At 40.6% G+C, this 25,925-nt stretch overlaps 1 protein-coding gene and 1 long non-coding RNA gene across 3 annotated transcripts; both read left to right on the top strand.

Moving 5' to 3' along the window:
- The first annotated feature begins 929 nt into the window (after positions 1-929).
- On the top strand, positions 930-7,486 carry LOC137874538 (carboxypeptidase Z-like). 2 transcript variants are annotated; one of them, XM_068713274.1, is made up of 11 exons: positions 930-1,094; positions 1,571-1,600; positions 2,149-2,523; positions 3,730-3,957; positions 4,049-4,281; positions 5,031-5,192; positions 5,353-5,511; positions 5,678-5,813; positions 6,048-6,187; positions 6,376-6,475; positions 6,861-7,486. In XM_068713274.1, exons 1-11 carry the CDS (start codon positions 1,022-1,024, stop codon positions 7,217-7,219), a joined length of 1,995 nt encoding a protein of 664 aa, XP_068569375.1. In that variant the 5' UTR covers positions 930-1,021; the 3' UTR covers positions 7,220-7,486. The 2 variants fall into 2 exon arrangements, with proteins under 2 accessions (XP_068569375.1, XP_068569374.1); XM_068713273.1 differs by having other exon boundaries at positions 942-1,094; positions 3,733-3,957.
- Positions 7,487-14,096: 6,610 nt separating this feature from the next.
- Positions 14,097-25,856, top strand: LOC137874354 (uncharacterized). Its single transcript, XR_011103294.1, has 3 exons — positions 14,097-14,184; positions 17,473-17,660; positions 25,771-25,856. It is a non-coding gene; the product is annotated as an uncharacterized lncRNA (long non-coding RNA).
- The last annotated feature ends 69 nt before the right edge of the window (positions 25,857-25,925 follow it).

Raw genomic sequence — 25,925 nt, 5'->3', positions numbered from 1 at the left:
TCCCTGCATGATGAATAATCATGTGCTAATTCAGATCAGCTCATCTTGAAGGAGAGAAGAGCCTATAATTAGTTGAGTGAGTCAAACAAGCTCAAAGTAATGAAGCTCAATGTCGGTAGCATGACACAATGTTCTGTGTGCTCCTGGCACATCAATTTAGGATGAAGAGCCAGACGTTCACTTGATGATGAGGTTACATTGATAGAAATCAGGTCAGGTGGCAATCACTTCGGATGAGTCTTGAAACTAAATTAATGAATTCTCTTGACAATCAAAGATTTTGTTCCGTCTATCTTGGTGGAACTTTTAAGAATCATTGTTCCATTAAGGAGCATTTTAAGGCTTAGTGCTTGTTTGCTTCATAGTCTTTTGCAGTTAGTGGGGATGGCTGCAGCTCCCGCCATCTCAGCTGCAACACAGCTTCCTCCTGTTTGCTTTAATGTGGATTTTCTGGCTCCAAGATGGAGTTTGATGGTAAAGTTTGACCCTAAAGAATCCAGACTTAATCATCAAAAACGTCCTTTCAGAAACCAGTAGGTGGTGTCACAACTATGGTCCTTAGTGTTAGCCTAAAACTCAGCACTAGGATGTATCTTTGAGAACAACAAGTCATTTCAACATTATAGTAAGTGTGGCCCAGTTTGTGCATTCATTGCAATATGCAACAGAAACAAAATCAATCACAGGTCACCGTTAGCGGATTACAGAGTCAAAAAGTCTCCTGGAACAAAAACTCTGCCTGCATGCTGCCTTTTTTATCCATTTCACAAAATCTCCGTTAATGTGCGCGCATATTTTCAAAATCTAACGTTACGTTCTCATTTCCACGCAAATGTCCTTATTTCACCTCAGAGCCACCTCCTCTGTAACTTGATAGTTGACCGCAATACGTGTGATGAAGTGAGGGAAGTTCAGGGGGAATTTCTACAGACTTTGGGAAATTGACGCACACACCCACTGGCTGCGTGTGCGAGGTGCCACATCGAAACGGAATAGAACACACCACGGAAAAACGAGCATCATGCTGCTGATCCTTCTGCAGTTGTTGGTCCTTGTGTCGTGTGCTCCTCGACGGTGTGACCCGGGATTTCGAGGTAAAGTTATTCCGTTTTCAGCGATGAGATACTTTTATTAATATCATTATACGTGCATCCGGAACCTGCTGCAGGACTTATACACATTTCCGTGCGCAGATTGTAGCGTTTTAGATTCAGAAGCTGACTTTGATGCAGTTAAAAAATGCTTTAAAAGTAACTTTTAAAGGAACAAAACGATCGTGATTCGATGTTGGCCTACTGCTTAACGTGGTACTTTATATTCCAGATGAGAGCATGCTTTTCAACGTTAAGGATCAAGACTTACAATATTGTTCGATATGTTGAACTTTCGTGACTTAATGATACGTTTGTAGACGGACAGGCATTTCATAAAGCTGCTGAGGCATAACCGGAGACAGATCAAGCAGAGTACCTTTGTAGGCCACTTCTAAAGCGTTTCTGAAGAGACCACTCTGCCATCTAGTGTCTGCCACGGTGTCAAGCTAATTATGTCATGCTGATGTGTCTTGCAGGACAGTGCAAGCCAACAGTGGAAGAAAAACGTAAGTACCCCTGGGGCATGGAGGAAGAGTGATGTCTTACATTAGCTTTTTGTCATCCAGCTTGCTTCACGTTGCAGCAGCTGATCATCTCTCTGGAATGTCTGTCTTCACAAATGTGAGCTTTCTTTGATGTTTGAGCCTAAAAACCACATACTTTTTTCACACTGGTGAATGATCAGGCTCTAACTCTCCCTGATAGGTCAAGTGTTTGTACGAGTTGCATCCCTGTGAGTCAATGTGTTTAACAACAGAAAGGATGAGAACATAAGTCTCACTGGGCGTAGTCTTAATGGAATCTGGTCCGAAAGCCATAAGACCGTCGTGTGTATTTTTAGATGATCAATGACGCTGTGAAATATTCATATTCTAATTTCCAGAGATAATAGAAACATTTGGAGCTAGATGATCGAAGACAGCACAGTGAGGCTCATCATTAAGTGTGTGACGGATGGAGATACACGTCTGGATCTCTAGATAAAGTGAGATTGCTCATCATTTACTTTTAAAATGGTACTAACGTATCAGATTTTTCCCCACCACCACCTCAGCCAAATGCACAGATGTGTTACTGTCCTACTGCGACGACATGGCCTACACTCAGACCATGTTCCCAAACATCCTCGGCCACAAGACCCGCGAAGACGCCGAGGCCGGCGCCGAGTACCTCCTCATGAGCGTTGTCGAATCCCTGCTTGGGGGAGAGTGCAACCCTGAGATCCGCATGCTGGGCTGCTCTGTGTTGGCCCCGCGCTGCGAGAAGGGTAAGGTGCTGAAGCCCTGTCGCACCACCTGTGAGACGGTGCGTAAGAGATGCAGCCACGCTTTTGAGGGGATAGAGATGGCTTGGCCCTACTTCCTGGACTGCGATCGCTTCTTTGTCAGTGAGCAAGAGGGATGTTATGACCCGCTGGAGGGCCTCAGAGGTGAGAACTAATTACAGTACATTGGTTTTTGTAACCTTGGTGACCTTACCTTTGTTTTGGGTATGACTAAATATATATATATTTTGTTTTTTACCCTTTGTCCTCATCTGCAAGAGAAACATGAGAAAGCGTAGTCCTTTGAGTTTCAACAGAGCAGGCATCTGGTTCGCACACATGCTCATGTGGCTCCTCTCAAAATACATCCCAACTTCAACGCCTTATTTCCCCACATGAACCTTCACTTACACTGGGTCCTGTGGCTATTGTCATCTGTTTTTATTAGCAGTCTAGCCGTACAAACGGCGCCTTAAATCACCACAGAAAGGCAAATGTTGTCTGACAGTAGTCCAAAAACAGTTTCTAAAGATAAAGAAAGGTACTCTGCTGCCACTGAAAGCAGAAATCCTGTGTGAGCCATGTGAGAGCATGGACAGTAGGATTAAAGAGTCTTGAAGTTTACCAATAAAATGAATCCTCTTAACTTGTACCACTAAATGCAAGTGTCTCACTTTTTTATTGTACTGCAAAACCTTTCCAGACATGTTGAATTTAGTTCAGATGTCTGGCAGCAGGTTGGACTTGATAATTATTCCCATATTCCCATTAATTTCAAACTGATGTCCTTGTTTCTGTTTTGGTATCATGTGACCTCTTCCCACAGTGATCTCTGAACAATGTATACGTAGCGTGCTGCACAACACGTACACGTGTAGCAAATCAAATCAAAAAAGAGAAGAAGAGGGATATGGCTGCTGTCTCCATATACAACTCAACTCATATTAAATGGAAAAGGGTCTGTTAAACTTGCAGGCTGTTGTTTAAGAGGAAGAAGATTGAGCCTATAATAGCAGTTTTACATTGTGCAAAGCATGCAGTTAAATCAGTAGTCTTCTCGGTCATTTAAATCTGGCAGCACGAAGGTTTAATGTGTTCCATGTGGTATTGGAGTTATCATTGGTTTTTGCAAAGTGTGAATACAAAAATAAGGGCAGACATCAGCCGGTTTACCATTTTCATCTGTCAGCTGTACTGTATATCGACCTTCCACTCTCTTTTTGGTTTCTGCAGGACATACCAGACTCTTCAAACAATCTATTTATAGCCTGGCGGCTTTGCAAGAATGTACACAGCATTTTTGTTTGATGGGTCTAAAATGTGGCCAGTCACTGTTAGATCTAAAAGCACATTGATGTTTTGTCTTTACAGCAGAGCCGGATGGAGAGGACGTTGACAGCATGGAAATTCTTCTCCCCGAGGAGCCCGCCACAACGATGCAGTTCACCTATCACACCAACGCTCAGATGATCAGCATCTTGAAGAAAACCGAGGAACAATGCCCCGACATAGCGAGAACGTACAGCATCGGCCGTAGCATAGAGGGCAGGGAGCTGCTCGTGGTAGAGTTCTCAAACAACCCCGGCAAACATGAACTGCGTAAGTAAAGCTTGTGTCGTGTTTGTAGATTCTTTCTCATCGTCATCATTGAGGAAGTTAGACCAGTTGATGTAAATGTGACCCTCTGTAGTGGAGCCAGAGATAAAGTTCATCGGCAACATGCACGGAAATGAAGTCCTGGGCCGCCAGCTGCTGATCTACTTGGCTCAGTACATGTGCTCAGAGTATCAGCTGGGGAACGAGCGCATCCAGACCCTCATCAACACCACCCGCATCCATATTCTGCCCTCCATGAACCCCGACGGATACGAGTTGGCTGTTTCTGGACTCCAGGACAATAATTACAGTGATGATGAGGAGCAGGTTGGTTCTCCACCGCCACATACGTTTGTCGCTGTGCAGTTTGAACCGTGTTTGTTTCCTTAAATGTTACGGTTAAACAGCAGGCAGAATATACCTGAGCTGATAAGATATTTAGATACAATGCAGCATGAGTGCAGAGCATTTTCAAAACAGGAAGCATGCATTTACAATAGTCAATATTTTCTCAGGGATAGAAATCAATTAGTTGAAAAATGATTAATCAATTATTAAAATAACAAGTAGTTGTAGCCCTGGTCAACAAAAATCAAAGTATAAAAGCAAAGGGAAACATGCCAATATGCACCGTAGATTTAGATCTTACATTTAGGACAAATATGTTGTTAAAGAGCAACAATATCCATATAACAATCCCAAACTATCCAGAAGTCAAACAATAAAATACCAAAACCATGAGGTTGAATTTGTGAATTCATATTTATTCTTTTCATTTGTAAGTACATATGTACATAATATTACTGATATCATTTACCCAGCATTAGTGCACATGTTTATGGAACTGTTGCAGTGCTCATCCAGATATCTGATGAATGTCATGTAGACTGAAGTGTTGTTAATAAGTATACCAGCAGTAAGCCAGTTGCAAATGGAGCTTTCCTTCAATTACTTTATGCATCCTACTGTTTAAATTTGAAATCCAGATCAGATCAGTCACTTAAATCATAAATACTTAAATTAATAATATTCATCAATGGCTCATTTTCTCAAACACCAATGTGTGACTTCCTCAGGGTCCCAGATACGATTCTTGGAACATCGGCCGGAGCAATGCTCAGAACATCGACCTGAACAGAAACTTCCCCGATTTGACATCCGTCGTTTACAGCCGACGCAGACAGACGCGCTACCGCACCGACCACATCCCAATCCCAGACTATTACTGGTTTGGTAAGGTACAGTATGAATCCTTATCCATGAAGGTCATGTAGTCAGTGCATGATGTTTCATTGTCTAATGGGTGACATTACTGAGGATCCGCTCTACCACTTTAAATCCAATAAACCTGATTTGTTTCATTTCTCGGTCCAAATAAGTCTTAATGCTGCAATCCAGGTTGCACCAGAGACTTATGCTGTCATGAAATGGATCCGCTCCATCCCGTTCGTGCTCTCCGCTAACTTCCATGGTGGGGACCTGGTGGTGTCCTACCCCTACGATCTGTCCAAACACCCGCTGGAGCGCAACCTGTTCTCCCCAACACCGGACGACCAGGTGAGCGGGCTATGAAAGTGATCATGGCTCTTTGACATACATCCAAATAAAACATTCATTTTCCCTGCGTCTTCAATCTTGGACATATTTCAAAACTTTATGTTTATCTCACCGTCTGTTATGGACTTCAAGGAGAGAAATAACCCTCAGGTTTTTAATTCCTCAGGTATTCAAGCTTCTTGCAAGAACATATGCAAATGCCCATGAGACAATGTCCAATGAAAATGCCCGGTGTGGATCGTCTCGTACAAGCAGTCAGAAAGGAACTGTTAATGGAGCACAGTGGTCCAGCATTGCAGGTGGTGAGTTGAATGATTGAACATCATCCCTCAGTAACAATGTCTTCAGTGTTGATTTCTGACTCTGCAATACAAATGAGATGTCAGATGAAGCCACTAGGGGTCGCTGTAAGACCAGTCACGATCGGAAATCAGGGAAGCAGTGAGGAGGAACCTCTGAGAGGTGGAGGATGAAAGATCAGCACGGCTTCTCATAGACTTCTGGGTAAAGCAGTTTTGTTTTTGTCTCTCTATCAGGCATGCAAGACTTCAACTATCTTCACAGCAACTGTTTTGAGGTGACTGTGGAGCTGGGTTGTGATAAATTCCCCGCTGAAGAGGAATTGTATACCGGCTGGGAAGAAAACCACGAGGCTTTAATCACATTTATGGAAGCGGTAAGAACATGATTATGGTTCAGTTTTTCAGCCTTCTTGTTTTTGCTGATATCATGATCTTTGGCTTCGACATGCTCCGATCCAGTACCAATGTGTTGGAGCAGTCAAAGGTTCGGGAATATTAGCGGGTTGGGAAACAGCAGAATACATCAGCCAGAAAATCACATCTGTCTTGTGTTGTTCCTCAGGCCCATGGAGGTATCAAAGGAATCGTTAAAGATGTGGAGGGAAACGCCGTCACAGGTGCACGAATATCAGTCAGAGGAATACGGCATGACATTACTACAGGTAATTAATATCAGCTGCCAACAAGATGCACCATTTTTCACATATGAATTAGCCAAAATTATGACATTTAGATCTGGTTCCAAGTTTTTGTGGCCAACATGACACAATGTGTTCTATTAAGGGGCCCTCCAGCCATTTATTACCATCTTCCATAAAGTTATGTGACTTTGACAGATAAAAGAGTGGTCAATATTGGGGCATATATAAGTTGTAAACATCTCGACCATCCATCCTATTTCCATCCAAATCCCCCCCCCCCCAGTTTATAGCACTGACTTTCCCTGTGATGACTGTAGAGTAAATTTAGTGGAGTGCCCCTTCAAATATGTCCCACTCAAATACAAGCATGTAAGCCCAATCACTCAGCCTCCTTCTCCCTGCCCAGCTGAAAACGGAGACTACTGGCGCCTCCTCACCCCTGGCATCCACGTCGTGACCGCCTCGGCTCCTGGCTACTCCAGAAGCGTGAAGAAAGTCCACCTGCCTCGTCACATGCACAGAGCGGGCCGGGTGGACTTTGTGCTGCAGAAAGCTGCGCTAGAGCTCGACACGCAAGAGGAGGATGACGCCATCCTGTCAATGGGCACCTACGAGCGCTTTGACCCGTATAATCAGTACGAGCGCTACACCCTGGTGTCGGATTTGAGTCTCAACCGCGAGGAGAGGGCAGAGAAGCCCTGGTGGTGGAACTACTTTGTCCAGCCGGGAGGCTCTGCACCGACCTGGCTGCTCAAACGCTATTAGAGAAGAAGAATATCTACCGTAAACACACAAAACAAGCTATTGTGTAATGAATGTGCTGCTTTTTATTGATGTCACACTGCAGAAATGTGTAATAGCTAGCTGGCTGGCCTTCATGTTAGCTTTGAGCCTTTTACCTACAAGTGCTCTGTTTGGTCCCAACACTACTTCAGTTAATACAAGAATGTAAAGAACTTTTATAACAATTTTACACCAGTAATAAATAACTTTTGTATCAATTATTGTAATAAATCACAATGTGAGTCCTTACAGCTGCACTTAAGCACTCTTTTCTTTGACATATTGGGAAGACAAGTTTATTTGTTCAGCTACTTTTCAAACAAAAACAACATTAAAACAATTGTAGTAGGTAATGAAACCAGGTGGCCATTAGGGGGCAGGCTCAATCAACTTCTGGCCCAAGTTATGCAAACCATGAGGTCTGGTTTTTCTTCCACACAGTGTACAATTTGTACAAATAGTTCTGTGCAGGTGTGTCTTGAACAATATGCTCAGATATTTTATAGGGTTTCAGGATTCCTTTTGCATTTGTTTCTGTTTAGCTGTTGCCGTGCTGTAGGTTACACATCTTAATTCTGAATATATTACAGCAAATAACATTGTACTAAAGTAAGTCATAATTCATTTTGAATATTTTAGAAAGTCTTTAAAACCCATTAACATGAAGCATCATATACTTGGGCTCATTATGACATTAGACATGATCTGATTAATTGACTGAAACATCTGTCAATAGTGTTTACATATCCTCCCTCCACACACCTGAGCAGGAAAGATGTTTTGTAAATTTGAAACTTATTTTGTTGCTTCCTCATGTGGAAAGCTAAAACTTTGGGATATAATTCACAACTGTCAAGTAAAATGGGTATTTTGTGAGTCTATTAAAAAACAGAGGTAGCATGCACCAAGTCAATGCATTAGCATGAAAAAAAGAGCAAAAGCAAAGTGTATTGTGCTGCAACCAAGCTGGAGAATCTGCTTGATAGAACTGAGACGAGAAGAAAGAAGAAATAAAAGGGTAATGAGCTCAGCCAAATTCATCTCATGCAGCCAAAAAAAACAAACCCTACAACAACACAAGTTCACCTCAACAAAGCCAAGTGGACACAAGATCGCCTCAATGAAAAGTAGTACAAATTGGAGTAAAGCGTGCTAGAGCGTTGTCACCCCCAGGGTCCAGTGAAGTCCCAAATCCTATAAAGAAAACAGCTCTTTCTGTAAGGTCATGAAAGAAGCATGGGAAAAGCAAATTACCCCCGCATAAAGGTCGAGGAATACCATTACACAATCTCAGAGATCAGTCCGCTCCGTGAACTAGTTGACCCAATGACGAGTCAGTGAAAAACACACCAGGCTTCTCGGGGGATTTACAAAACACAAACACATGATTTGGCATCAAACCCGCTCAGCCACACGGCCGAGGAGAGACCTCCATCTACAGTAGTTTACACAGTCGCATTAACACATGACACCTTTTTTATATTGTACATTTTACTCCATTACATTTATTGGTAACAGTATTAAAAGTTGCAACTTTATTTAAATGATTCTGTGGGTGGGGGCAATCCTGTAACACTAAATACAACCATTTCACAACCTTCAGGTGTACTTAAAAATATACAGCAGTCCTGTATCAGAGCCATGCAACGCAGCCATCATTAATGACGTTAATTACACCTGTGTTTTTACCGACATGTCTGCTGTGGAAAAGACTATTGCAATACAGTTAGCAGGGAACCCTATGACTGCTGGTGTCAAGGTCAAAGGCCACTCTAAAGGATTGTTACACCATCTGCTGGTGAAGAGCTGCACATACAAAACACATGTATATACGTACATTTTATCAGAGAGCAAACTGTACTTATATGGTTTTCATGTGGTTTTATTAGAAATAATTCTTGCCTATTTCCGTAAAATCCTTTTTGCAGTCTTAAGGGCTAGGAATAGATATTTATCTATACATATCTGAAGTTCCCATTGAGGCTGCAATCGATTTTGGAAGAAGAGAATGCTTGAAATACCTGCAAGGGTTGTGTTTATTTAATTTTTTTTAAACACATTTAAATATATATATATATATATATATATATATATATCTTTGTGCAAACAAAGATATACATTGAACATTATTTTCTTCTTTTTAAACATGTCCTTATTGTCCTGCCAAAGAACTTGTGGATTCTCTTCAGCCAGCTCTTCTTAACTTTAGCAGGTGGACCTTCATCAGGTGACCCGTCAGTGGCCGGTGTCTCCTCAGCAGGACTGGCCGCACTATGGCTGACCGAGGGTTCAGCTGAGCCAAAAGCGTCTATGACTCCAGCAGCTGCTGCTCCATCAGATGAGCGAGGCGTATTTCTAATATCATCACAGGAGCAAAAAGCAGCTGAGCTTGCGCCATCTGTACACGGTGGAGCCGAAGACTCGTCATCAGAAAGAAGTTCCTTTTCTGATTCCTCCGTTGGACAGACCAGCATTTTATCGAAGCACTCGTTCACACTGAATAACAGAGGACAATCAATGGGTGAGTCAGGCCATCAGAGTGCAAATCTATTCAACCACGCCGCTACCGGACACAGTAACTTACTACAAGCTGGTGTCCAGATCGTCCACCAGATGGTCCATTGTGATGAAGGGCTTCTGGAGAGCCTTCTCGGGAGTGATCCTCTTCTCAGTGTCCATATGGAGAAGGGATTTCAAGAGTCTCACAAACGCTCTTTGGTCAAAAGTAATACTGTGATGTTGGATGCTACAGGCACTGTGACAAACGCAAACACAGATCCCACTGCAGATCTAATTGTGTGGAAAAGTAAACTTTTTTCTCTTCAATTTGATGCATCTGTTTCTAGGTCCAGTGTTTAGTATTATCTTTCTCTTTATAAAGATCTTGAGACCAACAGGATATGATAGAGAGGCGGCACAGGTTAGCTGGTTAAAAAACAGATCTGCTTTGATATTTCTCTGGATTTCTACTGCTTTCTTTTGCTCATTGTAATTTGATGGATCAGCTGAACATTCCCTGACTTTGGAGAATATTTACAATGCTTCTTTTGGTTGCTGGACACCAAGTTTCAGTGTCTTTGTTTTACATTATGCACATGATGATTCAATGCGTACAGATTAGATTTAATCACATTGCATCAGAGGAACAAACTGGGTGTACTCGTGATATAAAAGCTATAGCCATTTGCCTCGGGGAAAAAAATGCACTCAGAAATCAAATGAATACATGATAAACTGTGAAATGCTGCCAGCATACATCTGGCATGAAGAGATCCATAAGAGCTACAACATCAAGTGCATGACTAAAGATTTCTGGCAGGTAATATATGCTCTCTAAGAATCTCACAGGTGGATTTTCTGACATTCTGAAATTTTGTGAGAAAAATTTCTCAGCTTCAAGTCCAGTAAGTGTATCTGTCAGTTAGCTAAGAAAAGATTGCTTCATTGCTCCACAAATTAGCCTCTTCAAGGAATGTTGAAACTTGACTTTAATGCCACCACAATCCCTCCCGCAGAAGGTCCGGAGTGATGGGACTGAAGTCTAAACCAAACACTGTGTCAAACAGGCCTGTGCCTCTCTTGGGATGAATGACTGGTTTTTCTTGTCACATGCTTTTTTAGAGTAACATACGCCAATTCTGTATAGGATTGACCCTGTTTGCTTTTCTGGGACCAGTTCCTCGAGTCGCCCATGTCAGGTGGGGTTGCTGGCTGGGTCACCAATTACTTGGTGAGGCTGAGAAAGTAGCATAGAGTCGCCCTGAGCTGCCATGTTGTATAAGCATCATGCTGCTGGCAAGTAGGTAGGTAACGCCTCATTTCAGTTCAGTGAAGCTGGTCTCAAAGGAGCTTTAATACGCTTATGTCCTACTCAAGATCAGTTTGTAACTATGACTGTTAATGAACGCTCAGTCCACCATGTGAACATAGTGTAACCAGGTGCCAGTAGGTGTTCAGTGGGGGGTTACTTTTATTTCATAACTTTTTATATGACTCTCATTAGCAGAGAGAGAAAGGACACAATACTGTAGAAAAGTAAAAAAATAAAATCATTAAAGAGACAAAAAAAGACAAGCATTACTTTCCATCAGCAACAACACCACAAGTAGTTTTACTGTAAATTGACATTATGCTGATTGCTTTGTGTTGTGCCTTTGGTGGTAAAACACTTCCAACATGAATTCAAAATGATCAAAAATGGTAAATAATAGGTGCATTCTGGTGGCACATGGGATCAACCAGCCAAGTCTTCCAGCCTTTGTTGTAAAGTATGACTCTTTTGCTCCACTTACTCCCTCCGTCTTTCCTCTTTAACATCATTTTAGAATTGATACAAGAAGATTTTTATCCATGAACAGTGGTTTCCCACCGGTCAGCACCGCTCCAAGGATACCGGGCATATTCAGTTACTACACTCAAATATGAAACTACAAATGTATTTTTCTCCCAACAACAGCACTTGAAATGTAAAATTTCAACTTGATGAACACAGTTTGTAAAGGGAATTCTAGTATATTTTAGAATTAAGCATTCAGTCTCTCTGGATGAGTTTGTTCTTACAAAGGAAGCAGTTGAAAATGAATTAGCAGTAAAATCTGTGGGAGCAGTAACTTAAGATACAGCCCATGATTTAAAGAACAACTTATGTATCTTGTTAACAGCTACAGGCTTTATAACAGTATGAAATATAGATTGCAGACTTCTTTCAGTTAATTCTGCTTTTTAGTTTCTTCTGCCACAAGTGTGTCCTTTGGAAAAGTTAAAGATCGCTCCTGTGAAGTCAGGATTGCACTAATGCTGTTACTGATCCTTCCACAGTCAACTGTATTGTTTGAAGTTATTCAATTCCTTCTTCTTGACAAACAAAGTAACAAGAATAAGTCTGTTTTGAGTAACAATTACACATCATCCAGAAAAAGCAACTACATTTCAGTGAAAAAAAATGTCTCAACTCCTTTCATTCATAAGCTACACCCATGTTTATTGAACACCAAGTGAATACCTTGTATTATACTCTCAAACATCACACAGTACTTCTGCATCTATGTGGATGTAACTGAATTTTCTTATGGGCCCTGCAAAACTCCCATAATTGCAAAAACAGCATTTCATTTCCTAATAATGGCTCAATGTCAAGTCCAATTCAGTCTGCTTGTTAAGCGGCAGCAATTACCGAATCGTACATGTGCAGACAACTCCTCCGGTGGGTGATAATAAGCCACTTTCTTTGTTACAGACCCTGAACAAACTTGGGGGGGAAACACGTGAAGCAAAGATAATGCGACCAGTCAAGCGTGAGTGTGTACAAAACCCCACCAAACGTTCTTGTAGAAAACCCCTCAGCTATGACAGAAGCTGGTCCAACTGGGTTAAGGTGATTCCACTTTAATAGTGTTGGGATCCCGAACCACAACAGAATATAACAATTGAAAGTACAGCTGCCCGATTGTGAGTCACTTCCTTCATAATAAGAGACTGATTGACTACTGGTGTTTATGAACTTGGGAGGTACGTCGAGGATTGGAGAGTTTCTTTTGTTGCGTTGTGCTGTTGGTATATTTGGGGTTTCTCCTTCAGCGTGACGGTCAGGGGTCACCGTACAAAGAGGCCACACAGGCTTTAATTTGACCTGCAGGCTCAGATGAAGAATCGTGTTTGTTGACATGTTCCTCCTGAGTTTGATTGTGTTCATTTGTTTTGATTCATTCCTGCAACGCTCAGATACTCTCTTATAGCGAGGGATCAAAGGGGAGGTCTTTGTGGACATGGCATCTGCTTGTTCAGTCCTTTTCAAGTCATAGGCCTCGGCCTGGTAGACTAGGGGCAGCGCTGACCCTTAAATCTACAAAGCGTAAATGCTAACATCGGCATGCTACCATTTCCCCTGTGTTCCCAGGGTCCTATATGCTTGATATTGCAAGAGATTGGTAAGGGCTATCTTCACAGTTCAAGTGTAAAAGAATGAAGGGAGACGGGCATTTTAAATGCAGTTCAAATGGTAAAAATCTGTTCAGCCACAGTGGAGATATTGATGTAGAAAAGATAAAAAACTAAATTTGAGGTGTGGGTTTCATTGAGTCAAACATCAGTCATGCTGTAAGCTGTAGGTGGGTGACTTCAACTTTTGACCTAGAGAAACATACATTGCTGAGAAGATAAAACCCTTTGAAAGGTCTTGTTAACGTGTCATATTAAGAACACAAACAGGTGGGAAACTTAGGAGCCTGGGAATATATCTATGCTTCTCTCACAATGCTAAAATGCTGATGTTTAGTAGGTATTATTTATCAGATTCTCTCACTTGGTTTTGGCCTGCAAGTATACTAATATTTTCTAATAAACACATAGTACAGCTGAGTCTGCTGGGAATGTCAATAGTTTGGCAGGTAATTGGTCGTAAACCAAGGGTTGAAGAAATTTATGATTTTGACCAGATGGTGGTGCTAAATGAAAAGACAGGGGATCACCAAAGTTATAAATCCTGAGGGGGACATGATATGTGCACCAAATGTCGTTTGTCATTTTCTTTGAATTCAACATATAAGCACATGTTTACCCAGACTCTGTGTATTTAACTTTATCTACAGTACTACACATATCTTCCTTGTCTCTATAACTTAACTCTGTACATATGATTTGAATTCATATTAGACAGCATGATTGATTTTTATGTTAAAAAGCAGCACAGTTTGAGATGCATTCATTGCTTTGTAAAATGTGCCGTATTTTCTGTTAAAATTGGATTTTAAGACAGGACATGGCATTGAACTGCAAGGCCAGGGGCTTGATTGGTTGGAGTTCCTGTTTACGCCCACCTGGGCATGACACTCTCCAGGAAGTAACAGGTTTCCAGGAAGTGATAATCTCTTAAGGGTCTTCAGACTTCTCTCTAACAAAAAAAGAAGTCTAACTTTGGCGCTGCCTGCTCATGTCTCCTGACAACACAGGTAAGCGTGTGTTGTCTTTACGTTGTAATTTGAACTGCGTGTTCATATTCCAGTATCATGCTCTGTTTAGGTTTGATTTTTGACCTGATAGAAAGCACATGGGTTTGTTTGGATGACAGAGTGGATCAGCTGTTTGCTGAGTTGGTCGATACAAATAACTCAAATCTGGTTTGGTGTAAAGCTTCATGGAATAAAGTATCCACAAGAAAAATCCAGATAATTTTTTTTGTCAGTACTTTCCAACGGAGTAAGCACCAAGCAATGTGGTTCTCTGGGATTTGAGAAGATTCCCACATTTTGGGATTGATTGATGAAGTTTGAGGTTGCGTGTTTAAGTAATGGCAGTACCTGGAGCTTTTCCATGAATGTATGAATATTAACACATGGACTTTCCTACCTGGAGTTAAATTCATTGTGTCAGTGAGTAGGAATATTTTGTCACACTATCAGGTGTTGTATTACACTGCTTTCGTATTCTGTCTCTCTTCTGGGCTTTAGGCCTGGAACTTGAAGATTTTGAAATGATCTTGGATCTTTTTTTTATTTTTATTATTGCATTACCATTTTGAGAGTATTTACTGTTTACCTGTGCAGTTTTTCAACACAATCTTGCACCCTTTTCCCTCTTCTAACCCTCATGGAATTGAAGCGTGTGAGGGCTCTAAATGTTGTATGAGGAGTGAGGCAGCACACTTAAGTGTCCTCACCCCAAACTGAATCTATGTTTTTGAGTTTGTAGTGTGTCCACACAGGACAAAATTAAGTGTACTCAAACTGTCAGTATAACAACTCTTGAGCGTTACTGTGCTCCAAATCATATACTTTATTTTTACTTTGAGCACATACTACAGCTGTCCTCACAAAGTATGTACTGTTGCTTGTGGTACTGGAACATTTTAATTTAAAATTTAAAATGAATTCAAAATATTTTGGAAATCACAGTTTGATTGACGTCTTTACTACATTGGCACATGTATGCATATTTTCCTTTTTTTTTAATAAAATTGTGTAGTATATTAATTTTGGACTCTCAAAGAAATTATATATATGTGACACACTATAGTAAATACGAAGTCATTTTACCACCATTTTACCAGTCTGGAATTTGAGACTTCAAGAGGCAACCAAAGCCGAAAAGAAAGCAGTGCATGTAAATGTATAGCCTGAATTAATTTTACTCATGATTTTTGCTAAGGTTTATACTGTATATACATTTTATTTGTTAGTGTGATAATATCACAGAACCAGATTTTCCAGCAACCTACTGTTCCTAAATTGACAACACATCCTTTTAGTGGATCACGATTTAAGTTATAATGCATAGTTTTAGCAATGTGGCTATGTGTTTTATTATTATTATCTGTTGCCAAACTGTAATACACATTTCTGCCGTAGAGCACCAGTTTTCTCCAAAACTATTAAAAACACATCAGTGAGCCACACCGTTACACTGGGTGACATGTTTCTCCATCACAATAAACATGAGCACCATAGTTTATTTTCAATTGATTCCACATACACTGCTGAAAATAGTGCCCAACAAATGCACTATTTGCTTCTCTTTGAGTGCCCAGTTCTTTTAGGATTTTTTTAAATTCACGTCTGAAAAAGGATGGGGAAGTCCAAAAGTGTCAACACATTATTGTTGGTTTTGGTCTTTTTATGGCAAAATTGAAAGAATAAAAAAAAAAAAAATCTGCCTTCTCTTTTAAACCTCAGACGATGCATATCTATATCAAGAGACTGAGTGAGGCATAATTTTAGCATATTCATGCTATTAACATGTTTACAGAAGGAAATCATTTGGCTCTGCTTGTGCCTTTTTACCTCACTTTAAAACAACAAGATAATAGTGAGGACTAACGTTAGCATACCTAAAGCCATGGGAGCGAGCTATTCTCAGTAAAGCGCAGTCTAGACACTGCCGAATTTAACGGCAGTATAAAACATAAAGCACAATTGAAATAAGTGTTCTTGATCTTAATGCACATTATCGCTGTGTCCCAGGGATAAAACACTTAAAAGTCAGTCATGAAGAAGACAAAGCCCGAGGGCTCTTTAGGCTGGGTACATGTCTGTGATGCACCCAGCTACTTTAGCTGTCATGCAGCAATATCTCACAGCCTTCGCTGGGTGCACTGATGCTTGGCTTAAGCCATTTAGCAGCGCCCTGGTTAACTGAAACCGACAAAACTTCTGATTCCAGCCTGATCTTAGAATAACACCCCTGGCGACTGCAAAGCTGTCTTTGCCCATTTCATCCAGCGCGGTCCCACAACTGCATTTGTAGCTGCCAGAGATGCAGAAGAAGATGCCTTATGATGTTACAACTGTTACTCGGAGGAATTCAATTAAATGGAAAACATTCGGATAAAGAAGAGAAATCCGATCCGGCTGACAGTTGTAGAGAGGAAAAGGCGGTGAGACTTATACTATTGCTCCAGGAGAAAGCCAGACTAAAGAGGGCAGAAGTGCCATAACATGAATAAAATAAGATGGCGTTAGGCCACTTAAAGCCAATGGGTGCTCCAAAGGGTAAAGTGTTGGATGATTTGCCAAGGGTTGCTCTTTGCACATAGTAGTTGCCCAGAACCATGCAGAGCAGCAACACTGGGTGATGAGATGTTTACAGCTGAGTAGAAATGTGAACACTGGGCATGTGAGGAGTCAAATCTGCTCATGACACTGGACAAAATTTCACTGAACATTACAAACGCAAAGGATTCAGGCCTTAAAGATGGTTGTGCAACACATAATCTTAAACTGACAGATTCTCTGCAGTCCTGCATGGCTGTGGATGGATAGCTGGATATTTGGTTCTTGTAAGCCTTTTGGTTGCAAAAACAAAATGTGGTAACATGCCGCCTTCGCAGCTTCAGACCTTCGTCTTCCTCGTTGGTGTAACTCCTGTCCTTTGCTTCATGTTTGGGAGATGCTTGTTGAGAAATATCTGATGCTGCTGTTCACAGCACATCCCATGGAAACAGAATAATTCTCCTCTTGGGTGTACACACATGTGACAGTGCCTTGATTAGATGCCTACTGGAAAAAGGTGAAGCCACAACGTTAGCAGAAACCAATGCTAGCATTAAATGGCTGACTCATTCATTAGTTTGTGCAATGGATAAAGAAGAACTGTCATTTGCATACTACATAATATATGGTGTATACAGTAGATGCACTGCCATAGAAGTGTTTTTGCAGTGAGTATAGGCTACAAGACATTTAATTAGTTTAAATTTAAGGTCCACTCAGAGCTTTTAACCGCGTCTCATGGGTCTGTTTCAGCAGGTGGAGTTTGCTCAGTTTTCATCACGTGGCCAGAGACCTAAAACTCGTCCCAGCGACGGGACCAGAGTTACGGATCAGGAGCCAATGGTGGGCCCTACAAAGACCAAGGGCGCCACCCACGCCTGAAGCCACGAGGAAGACCGTATCTCACAACATCTTGTTGTTGGAATTGCATTAGAAAACTTGTAAGTGGACCTTGAGCTGAGATTTTATTTATTGTCGAACTACTGTACAAATAGTTTGTACTGTTGGTACAGGTTTGTACTGAAAGGAAATGTAATGTGTCTACCAACACATGTGATTAGAATTTAGAAGGCCACTGTCAGTTAAACATCATGAAGAGAAAATGAAATGTTTCTCCGAAGAGTTAATACTTCCTTATTGCTTTCCCACTAACATTTGAAATTACTTTAAATATTTTAAATTAGCTTGCATATTTTACACTGTACATTGCTTTGTGCAGCAGCAGTGTCCATCAACAACTGGTTGGTAAAATCAAATATGTTTTGAAGCGATCCCGTCTGTATTATGTTTCCTGTTATCTTAATGAGGAAATGTTGTGAAATAACATATCTGGCAAGTCAAAAAATTTATTTATTGTATGCGTCAGTAACATTTTCACTGATGATGTATTTCATTTGTTTTCTGACAAAATATCCAATCGAGCAATACAATATATGCTCATAGCAACTGCAGCGTTGTTAAACTTGTCCATGGTTGTGTGCAGGGGCCGGCAGCATCAGTGCTGTCTGTAGCATCCAGCAGATAACTGACGCAGTACAGCGCAGCTCAAAGACAATTTGTAAAACAAATGCGGTGTATAAAGGCCAGTGTTTCGTCTCAGCATGCTCATACTAACAAGTTAATTAAGCATAGTCCTCTGCACATGAACTTTAAGCTCGTATTAGTAGTCAAAAGAGATCTGCCGTTAGGTGCAGCAAGCTAATTATGTGATGATAAATCTTCTATGGCATGAGGTAATTTCTCATTGCTCTTTAAAGATAGTAGAGAATATGGCAGATAACTGCTTGAAGCCTTTGCGAGTCAGCAGCGGCTAAGCTAAATGTGGCAGCAAGTGTCAGGCCAAATCAATACACGCTTCCCAGGATTCCTTTGGTGCCATAATCCAGGCTGTGCTGGGCACTGACCCTGGGGAGGCTTGGCCTCTTGTTTTCTTGCCCTGTTTTTTCAAAAGCAGCTGCCCTTATGGACGTGACAGCGTTGAGCACAAGCTAATTACCCTTAAAAAAAAAAAAAAGAAGGAAAAAGCGAGCAGAACTTGTGCTACAAACCGCTTAGCTCATATCTGAGACACGTTGAAACCTCTCCTCCCAACATTGGGAATCTGGCTAGCCCTTGGGAAGTGGGATGTGTGGAATTTACATGAAGGTGTTTGCAAAAATTGTACATGACCTCAAGCTTAAAAGCTGTGTAAATTCCACTGCAGTAGCTGTGACCTCTTAATGCGTGGTACATAGATGATTTATGTGTCAAATATTCCCTTTGGATATAGAGTTTTGGTCGGCTAATTCACCTCTTTACCTAGCGTGAACTGCATTTTGCAGATCTGTCTTTGAGAGAGGCCCCGGCGTCTTCCGGCTGATTTCACAGATCCCATTTAGTCATAATCTTGTATTATCTGCCTTAAAATAACATAAGATAATCCTGGCATCAGGCTAATCAGCCATGAAATTGAGGAATCTCATGGATTCCACTGCAGCATGTTAACTCATGATGTGTAGAGTGGTCAAAAGAAAGTATAGTTTTCATTCAAATTTGAATTCAGTATAAAAACATTTACAATCTTTTGGAACACAAATATGCACTCCACCCCACTTTTCTTTCTTTTAACAAGAGTCCCATCTCCGTCCTTCTAAGAGATCATTTTATCCAGGACGAGGAGTTGGAGGTGTGTGGAGGCGGATTTCTAGAACATCCCATCGTCCGTTGTAAGCGGCACTCACTTACTTAAGCCATCAGCCAGTCATTAAAAATGTAAAATTAACATCTTTTAAAGTGGAACATGATTCGGTTCTGTGCTCAGGAGGCAGTGGAGCGCGACGCTTGCATATGAAATGCATTCGGTCATCCCCCTGGCAACAGGGAAGAAAAAAGGTGCATTGAGTGAAACGAGAGCAGATTGCTTCTATTCTTTATTTAGAGAGTTATTCTAGACACCGAGCTACAGATGCCCTGCCATCATGAAAATCCTTCCTGCTCAATTGAGGCTGTTGGAGGAAAATGTTAAAGGCTCGGGTCTCTGTGGGGAAGTAGGAAAAGCAATCGTGTCTCAAACATGTTTTTCCCTTTGTAAATATGTCACAGATTTGGGCTGCTGACTTTATATCCCTCCTGAGACAGTAGCAGGATACGCACCAAGTTGACACCATAACATAAATAGACTGGTTTGACGATGAATTTCTTCCTTTTTCTTGACATAACAATGAATGTGTGTGTAAAGTTTAATCCATCTGTTAACAGGCAGGATCTTTTTATGAAATGTGCTCTCCTTCAATCTAATGTTTGGCCATGGGGCTTGGCCATAAACCTAAATGTACTTGTATTAATGTGTTTCAGATGTGCGTACGGCGTAATGTGCTCCATATTGTCAATTTCCGGCACAAGCAGTGTATCCAGTTCCTTCATGTAGCTTAAATTGTCCTCCATGTACTGGAGCCTGACCCGCAATTGGCTGATATTAATGGCCAATATTGGATTTATGACAGACATAATGCTAACTGCACACAAGTAATAATTCTGTTCTGCAATATCTTTGTTTGTCTAGCAGACTGACTGAGTTTATTATTAGCCACACATTTGGCAAAGGTCAATAAATACTTCAACAACTATCAGATTGATTACATGGAATGTTGCTGACTGACTTTAGTGACTTTTTTGTCGAACTGCTATTTTCAAGCTCAACAGTGTTTAAATAAAATAAAAATAAAAAATTGTCAGTGATTTATTTATTTTTTTACCAGATTTTAAAAACTCGTATCAATCAACATATCAATTATTGGAGTCAAAAGTCCAGTATAGATCGGACTGCAGTGTGCACCAAAGGTTTTACAAAGCTTAGAACCAAACAACAGAAATGCTTTGTAAAATGCATAGTGCCACTGTAACAATACTGCAGTGATTGTGACCCAAATAATAATAATAATAACAATAAAGTTGAACTACTAATCAGCTGAATCGCCACGTTTCTAGTTCCTACTGTGGACTTTTAACAAAGGAACAACTTTCTCACTGAGAATTTAAAGGCACAAATCATTTCCCCTTTTTGTCATCATCAATCATAATTACGCCACACTTTCTTCACCTTGGATCAATTTGTGCCAGTGAGATCAAACAGCGGTGTTAATAGGTGCCCAGATTTCTCTAAAGGTAATCTATATCATGTGGTGTGAGCAGCAGCCTTTCAAGCCTCAAGTTAGCTCATGCTGTATTGTTTGTCACTGAAACCCTGCAGCTAAAATGTAAATATATTCTTGGGTCCCGTTTGTATAGCTGATCACCCTCTTTTCAGTCATTTAGATAACTATGTTTTTTTATACATTCAGTCATTTAGATAACTATGGTTATCTAAAAGATAGCTGTTTTGAAAAGTGCAAATAAGCCTTTTGACATTGTATTATTAGTTAAACAAAAGACTGTATGGAAGTATGCATTTTTAAAGTGTATACTTAAATAGGATACTAAGTTTTGCATGATAGAAAGATCTGCTTTTTAAACGTGGTCACTCTCCTGTTTGCAGTTGACAAGTGAACAAGCTCTAATCATCATTGTTTCAGTCACAAAGCAAACTGGGTCTTCAAAGGTTTCACCCGTGGTGCAATTACACCAAATTACTCTCATTTGGAGAGTCAGTCAGGGGCTCTGTTTTCAACCCAGTCTGCCCGTAAACAGGATGTTTCAGAATGTTATGAATGGATTGCATTTCAAACTTTGTGGAAACGGTGGTTAAAAAACACGATCATTCAAGTTGGACTAAAAGACGTACAGCAGTGGACAAAAAGGCATACATTATTCCAAACTTAAAAAAGCTTAATACAACAATAGAAGGCAGCTTCAACTTGGTTTTAGTTGTCCAAAACAACTAAAAAAACAATGTTTTCACAGTGAAACAGTAAAGGTAGTGTAACAGAAATGAAATAGTGTGTCAATGGAACTAAATGTAAGTGTGAAAGCCCTAATTAACGCTTTATAAATACTGTTGTGAAAAATCAGACAAAATGCTTTAAATAGACTTCAGTTTGGACAACTATGAACACTTTCCAGATAAATTTGCTAAACATAGAGCTGGCATATCCTGCATTAATTTGGTGAATTAATATGCTTGTGTGCAGATTGTTTTAAGTTGGCTTTTCAGAATGAGTTTAAAGACTTTCAAAATAAAACTGCCGTCCGGTCTGCTGTTTTCCGTCGGACGGATTTCAATGGCAACCGGCGGAATGTACAGACAACACAAGATAAACAGCCAGGTTGAGTTAAACACTGGAGGTTTACTTGTCTTTGTTTTGCCTGACTTAGACTAAACACTTGGACAATGAGTTAAAGAACAATTGTTCTCAACCATTTCATCACAGTATCCAAATTGCGTAGAACCACATCATAAAATCACAGTGCTTAAGGCATTAGCATGTCCGTACCCAGGAGATGTAACACTATAGCGTTGGGAAATACTGTAAGAAACAGACTGTGCAGATGAAAGGGCATGAGCCTATCACCGTTCCTTACATAATGTGTTTGTAGTTAGCATGCAGCGGTTGTTTCTCACCTTCATGTACTGTATTTTAAGCACGCTGTCACTTCAAACTACCATGATCTGAACTTTTTTTTTTGGGTGACTGCTGAGAATGCTAATGCCTTTAAAAGTTGTGTCCTGTGGCTCTTTTGGCTCAAATCAAACCCAGAGAGGCACAAGGAAGAGCCAAAGCAGCAGCTACGCCCACTTGAGGAAGGCCGGTAATCTAATCCTTCAACAAGTTTGTTTGGTATCACAGAGTGGGTACTACAGGCCTGACACTACAAACGCTTTTCATTTTTCATCACTAACTATAGTCCCTAAGAAGTTTTGTGTCGAAGAGATGAAGCTTGTTGAGGTCCGGGATTACAAACCGCAGACTCTTTGTGGTCGATTTGTTTATTTGTCGCTGAAATAGGGCCATGATTCTTTGAAGCCCACCGAGGGGCTTAAAGTTGCAAGTTCTTCCTTTTGTTTTCATTAACTCTTATTTGTGTCTGAACAATTCCAATGCTTCTTAAAGGAGGGGACTGTTTAGCCGATTATGAATATGATTTGTGCTATCCGATGGGACCAAGTTTGACCGGGTCTGTTCCAGTCTGGGTCAGCTGGTGTTGACAGTCAGATAAAATCATACAGTGTGTGATATGTAAAGATTTATGTCTTCAGATCCAGTCGCTGCCAGTGATTTTTTTTTTTGTAAAGTTTTGAACATAAGCGGAGACATACACAGTGCCGTGCCTCTCCACCCAGCACGATCTCACCAGAACTCGCTTTGTTGCTTCTTTTTTTCGCCCTTGCTGAACTGCTTAGAAACAGTGCAAGCCACTGGTTGGCGTCCATGTTTGATTCGGTACGACAATTGGCGTTCTTGCAGGATTTGCAGGGTCGTCTACGGTCAGAACTCAAGATTCTGCTGCTAACTGCTGCCTAGTGTTTTTAATAAGTCGTAAGGTTTATGCTCCTTCCTGAATGTGTGGCTTGTTCAGTCTCTCCTACTTCTTTTACTTCGATAATCCACTTAGTATTCATATAGGTTTATGAATCAATCAAGAGAACTGCTATGTGTCCTTCTAATACAAAATCCATTCCATAACAAACATCAGCTAACTAATTAGTGACTTTATGTTTTTTATGATAGAAGGGCAAAGCAGAGCTGCTCGAGGTGATGAATAACTACACTAGGTATATTTGTTATCACCATAAATGTGCAACTATGCAGCTAAAAGCAAGATAACATGGTATGTCTTCGTTCTTCCAGTGAGGTAGTTTTCTTAAGTATTCAACATGATTAATTAAGTCTCTTACATTTACTCTCAATTATTGGGAGATAAAGATTTCCACCCTCAAGCAGCAGACAGAGAGGACATTTTCTATATAACGATGGTTGCTGCCTTATCATTTGCTAGTTGACAATGAGGATTTTATTTTTATTAATTTAGCAACTGGTAAAATATTCATGAGCAGCCATGCAATTTTTGGCCCACATATTCAGGAAACCACTTGAAACTATGAACAACATTAACATGACAGCATGCTCTTTTATAGCACGTTCACATATGCAGCAGAAAACATTATTGTTCTGTTTCCATCGGCTCCTGGCAAAGAAATATCTGTCAGAACAGCTCTAGTGCTTTACAGCTCAGAGGAAACACAATGAATTTTATGCACTCGATTGTCACTGTTTATCAGTATCATAATCATTTCCAGTGTTTGCTCCAAAAACTATGACACATGCAAGCGATGCTTGGGAATTTGACACCACGGTGCAATAAAAAGAAGAAGGACCATTGGGCATGTTGTGGGCATTTTTTTCAGCTTGCAGTTATTTAAACTCATCCCACAAACGCACTCAACTGTAAAAAAAAAATCAGTTTATACCTTTTTAAAGTTTACTTTCCCCATTCACTGTTGATTTATGGCAAAGGTTTGGTCGTTATCACACAGCATTTTCATTAAGCAGTCCATCTCCTTGTAGCTCGTTATGTACCACTTAATTTTGATATCCCTATTCCCCTCCCAATGATGAATAACTGGTTTTTAATTTCCAAATGTGTGGGCGTTTAATGAGGCCTAAGATATTTTATTCTCCAGCTATAACGCTGTCTACAAAATTGTGCGCTGCTGAGTGTAATCATGCAACGCTATCTGGCACAGACACTCTCTGGCAGCAGCGAGGCAAAACCTGCAGCCCAGAACTGCTCCACTTAATGGAGGCTGATGTGAGAGGAGCAGACAGGCGAGAGTGGAAGGCCCTCCAGTCATGCAAAATGCAAAAGAAATATGACTTTATTACAGCTCCCTAATGGTGACATAACAATCTGTTCAGCCACTTCCCTGTAAATCTCAAAGCAGTTTTGGAGAGTGCTTCAGTCTACGGGAGAGGATGGCTTTGAACATCTCTCATTTTGAATGAGTTTAAACACAATTGAGTTTGAAAGATGGCTTTGACCAGCGCTCATCTGACAGCTTTTATTTATTTATTTTTTGACTTGTTCCTCATGTCGGAGTGGTAAATGTCCAAAGAGAAAAAAAACATGTGCCTTCTATTTAATATTAGTAACTCTGTAACTGATTAAAGAAATGTGGGGATCCCCCCCCCCCCAAGAGTGAGAGGAGAAGATTGGTACAAGCCTCATGTCTGTGCACCACTATAGAGCCATGAGGTGATTAGCCTAGCTTAGCATATAGACTGGAAGTAGAGGGAAATGGCTAGCCTGACTCTTCACAAGGGACTCCCGTTAGTCACTCAGGCATGTTTCCAGACCTCTTGATCCCCGTCCACATCTCAGATTTGTTCAACAATCAAATAGGTCTGTTGTTTTTCACACTGATGGTTGTTCCCACCAGTCGGAGAAACGGTTGATCGAACAGAGTTTACTAGTAGGAGTAAGAATGAAGGCGTCCTCATAGCTAACTACCTGGCTTTATAAATGGAAAATGATGACTAGTTTGGAAAAAAATTGGCGCAGTTGTACAGGTAGCTGCAAGTTGACAAAATGAAAAAAGATAAAATACACATTTATCATGCTAAGCTAGGCTAATCGCCTCCTGGCTCCAGCTCTGTAGGTATCAATCTTCTCACTAAACTCTCAGACAGAATGCTAACTAACCTATTTTCCAAGATGTAAAACTATTCCTTTTTATTACTGAAATGCATTTGTGGATGGGACTTGTTGCTTAAATTTCATCAATTGTTCGTCTCTGTAGTGATGTGATGTATGTGCACTTATGATGGTGACCTCAGACGCTATCAGTAGATGTTGGTATAAAAAGACAATGGATGTTTCATTGTAGGTATTATATAGGTCAAGTTTTAATTAACCCTTAAAACGTCCTCCGTTTTAGTTTCTTTTCTCCAGATTGGTCGCGTGTTGGGACTTCTAGTGAAAACATGCACAGATATTGGTCAGAACCATTTTAGGGCAACACTAGCAAAGGTTCACTTTGCTCATACATCTTTAACGTGGAACATTTTGCAGCTATCTATTTGTGGATTTAAGAGATGAATAAAATAAACACAAACTCTTCTGTTTTCTCTTTTGTAGGGTTGTGGAATTAAAGTGGTGAATAATACATGGCTGAAAGCATCCGTCTCTCTGAGTTGCCACTTCTGGACAGCAGGGGATCTGAAGGCAAGTAAGCACAGATATTTATGAAGCCTTGTTTGATTTCAGAACAAACCAATGCTATCAAGTGACCA

Source organism: Cebidichthys violaceus, unplaced genomic scaffold (genome assembly GCF_023349555.1).
Source record: "Cebidichthys violaceus isolate CVI_PGR_0920_01 unplaced genomic scaffold, fCebVio1.0.p SCAF_19, whole genome shotgun sequence".
Lineage (NCBI taxonomy): Eukaryota > Metazoa > Chordata > Actinopteri > Perciformes > Stichaeidae > Cebidichthys > Cebidichthys violaceus.
The sequence above is the reverse complement of the archived record's forward strand: the minus strand, read 5'-3'. Positions and strand labels throughout refer to the sequence as shown.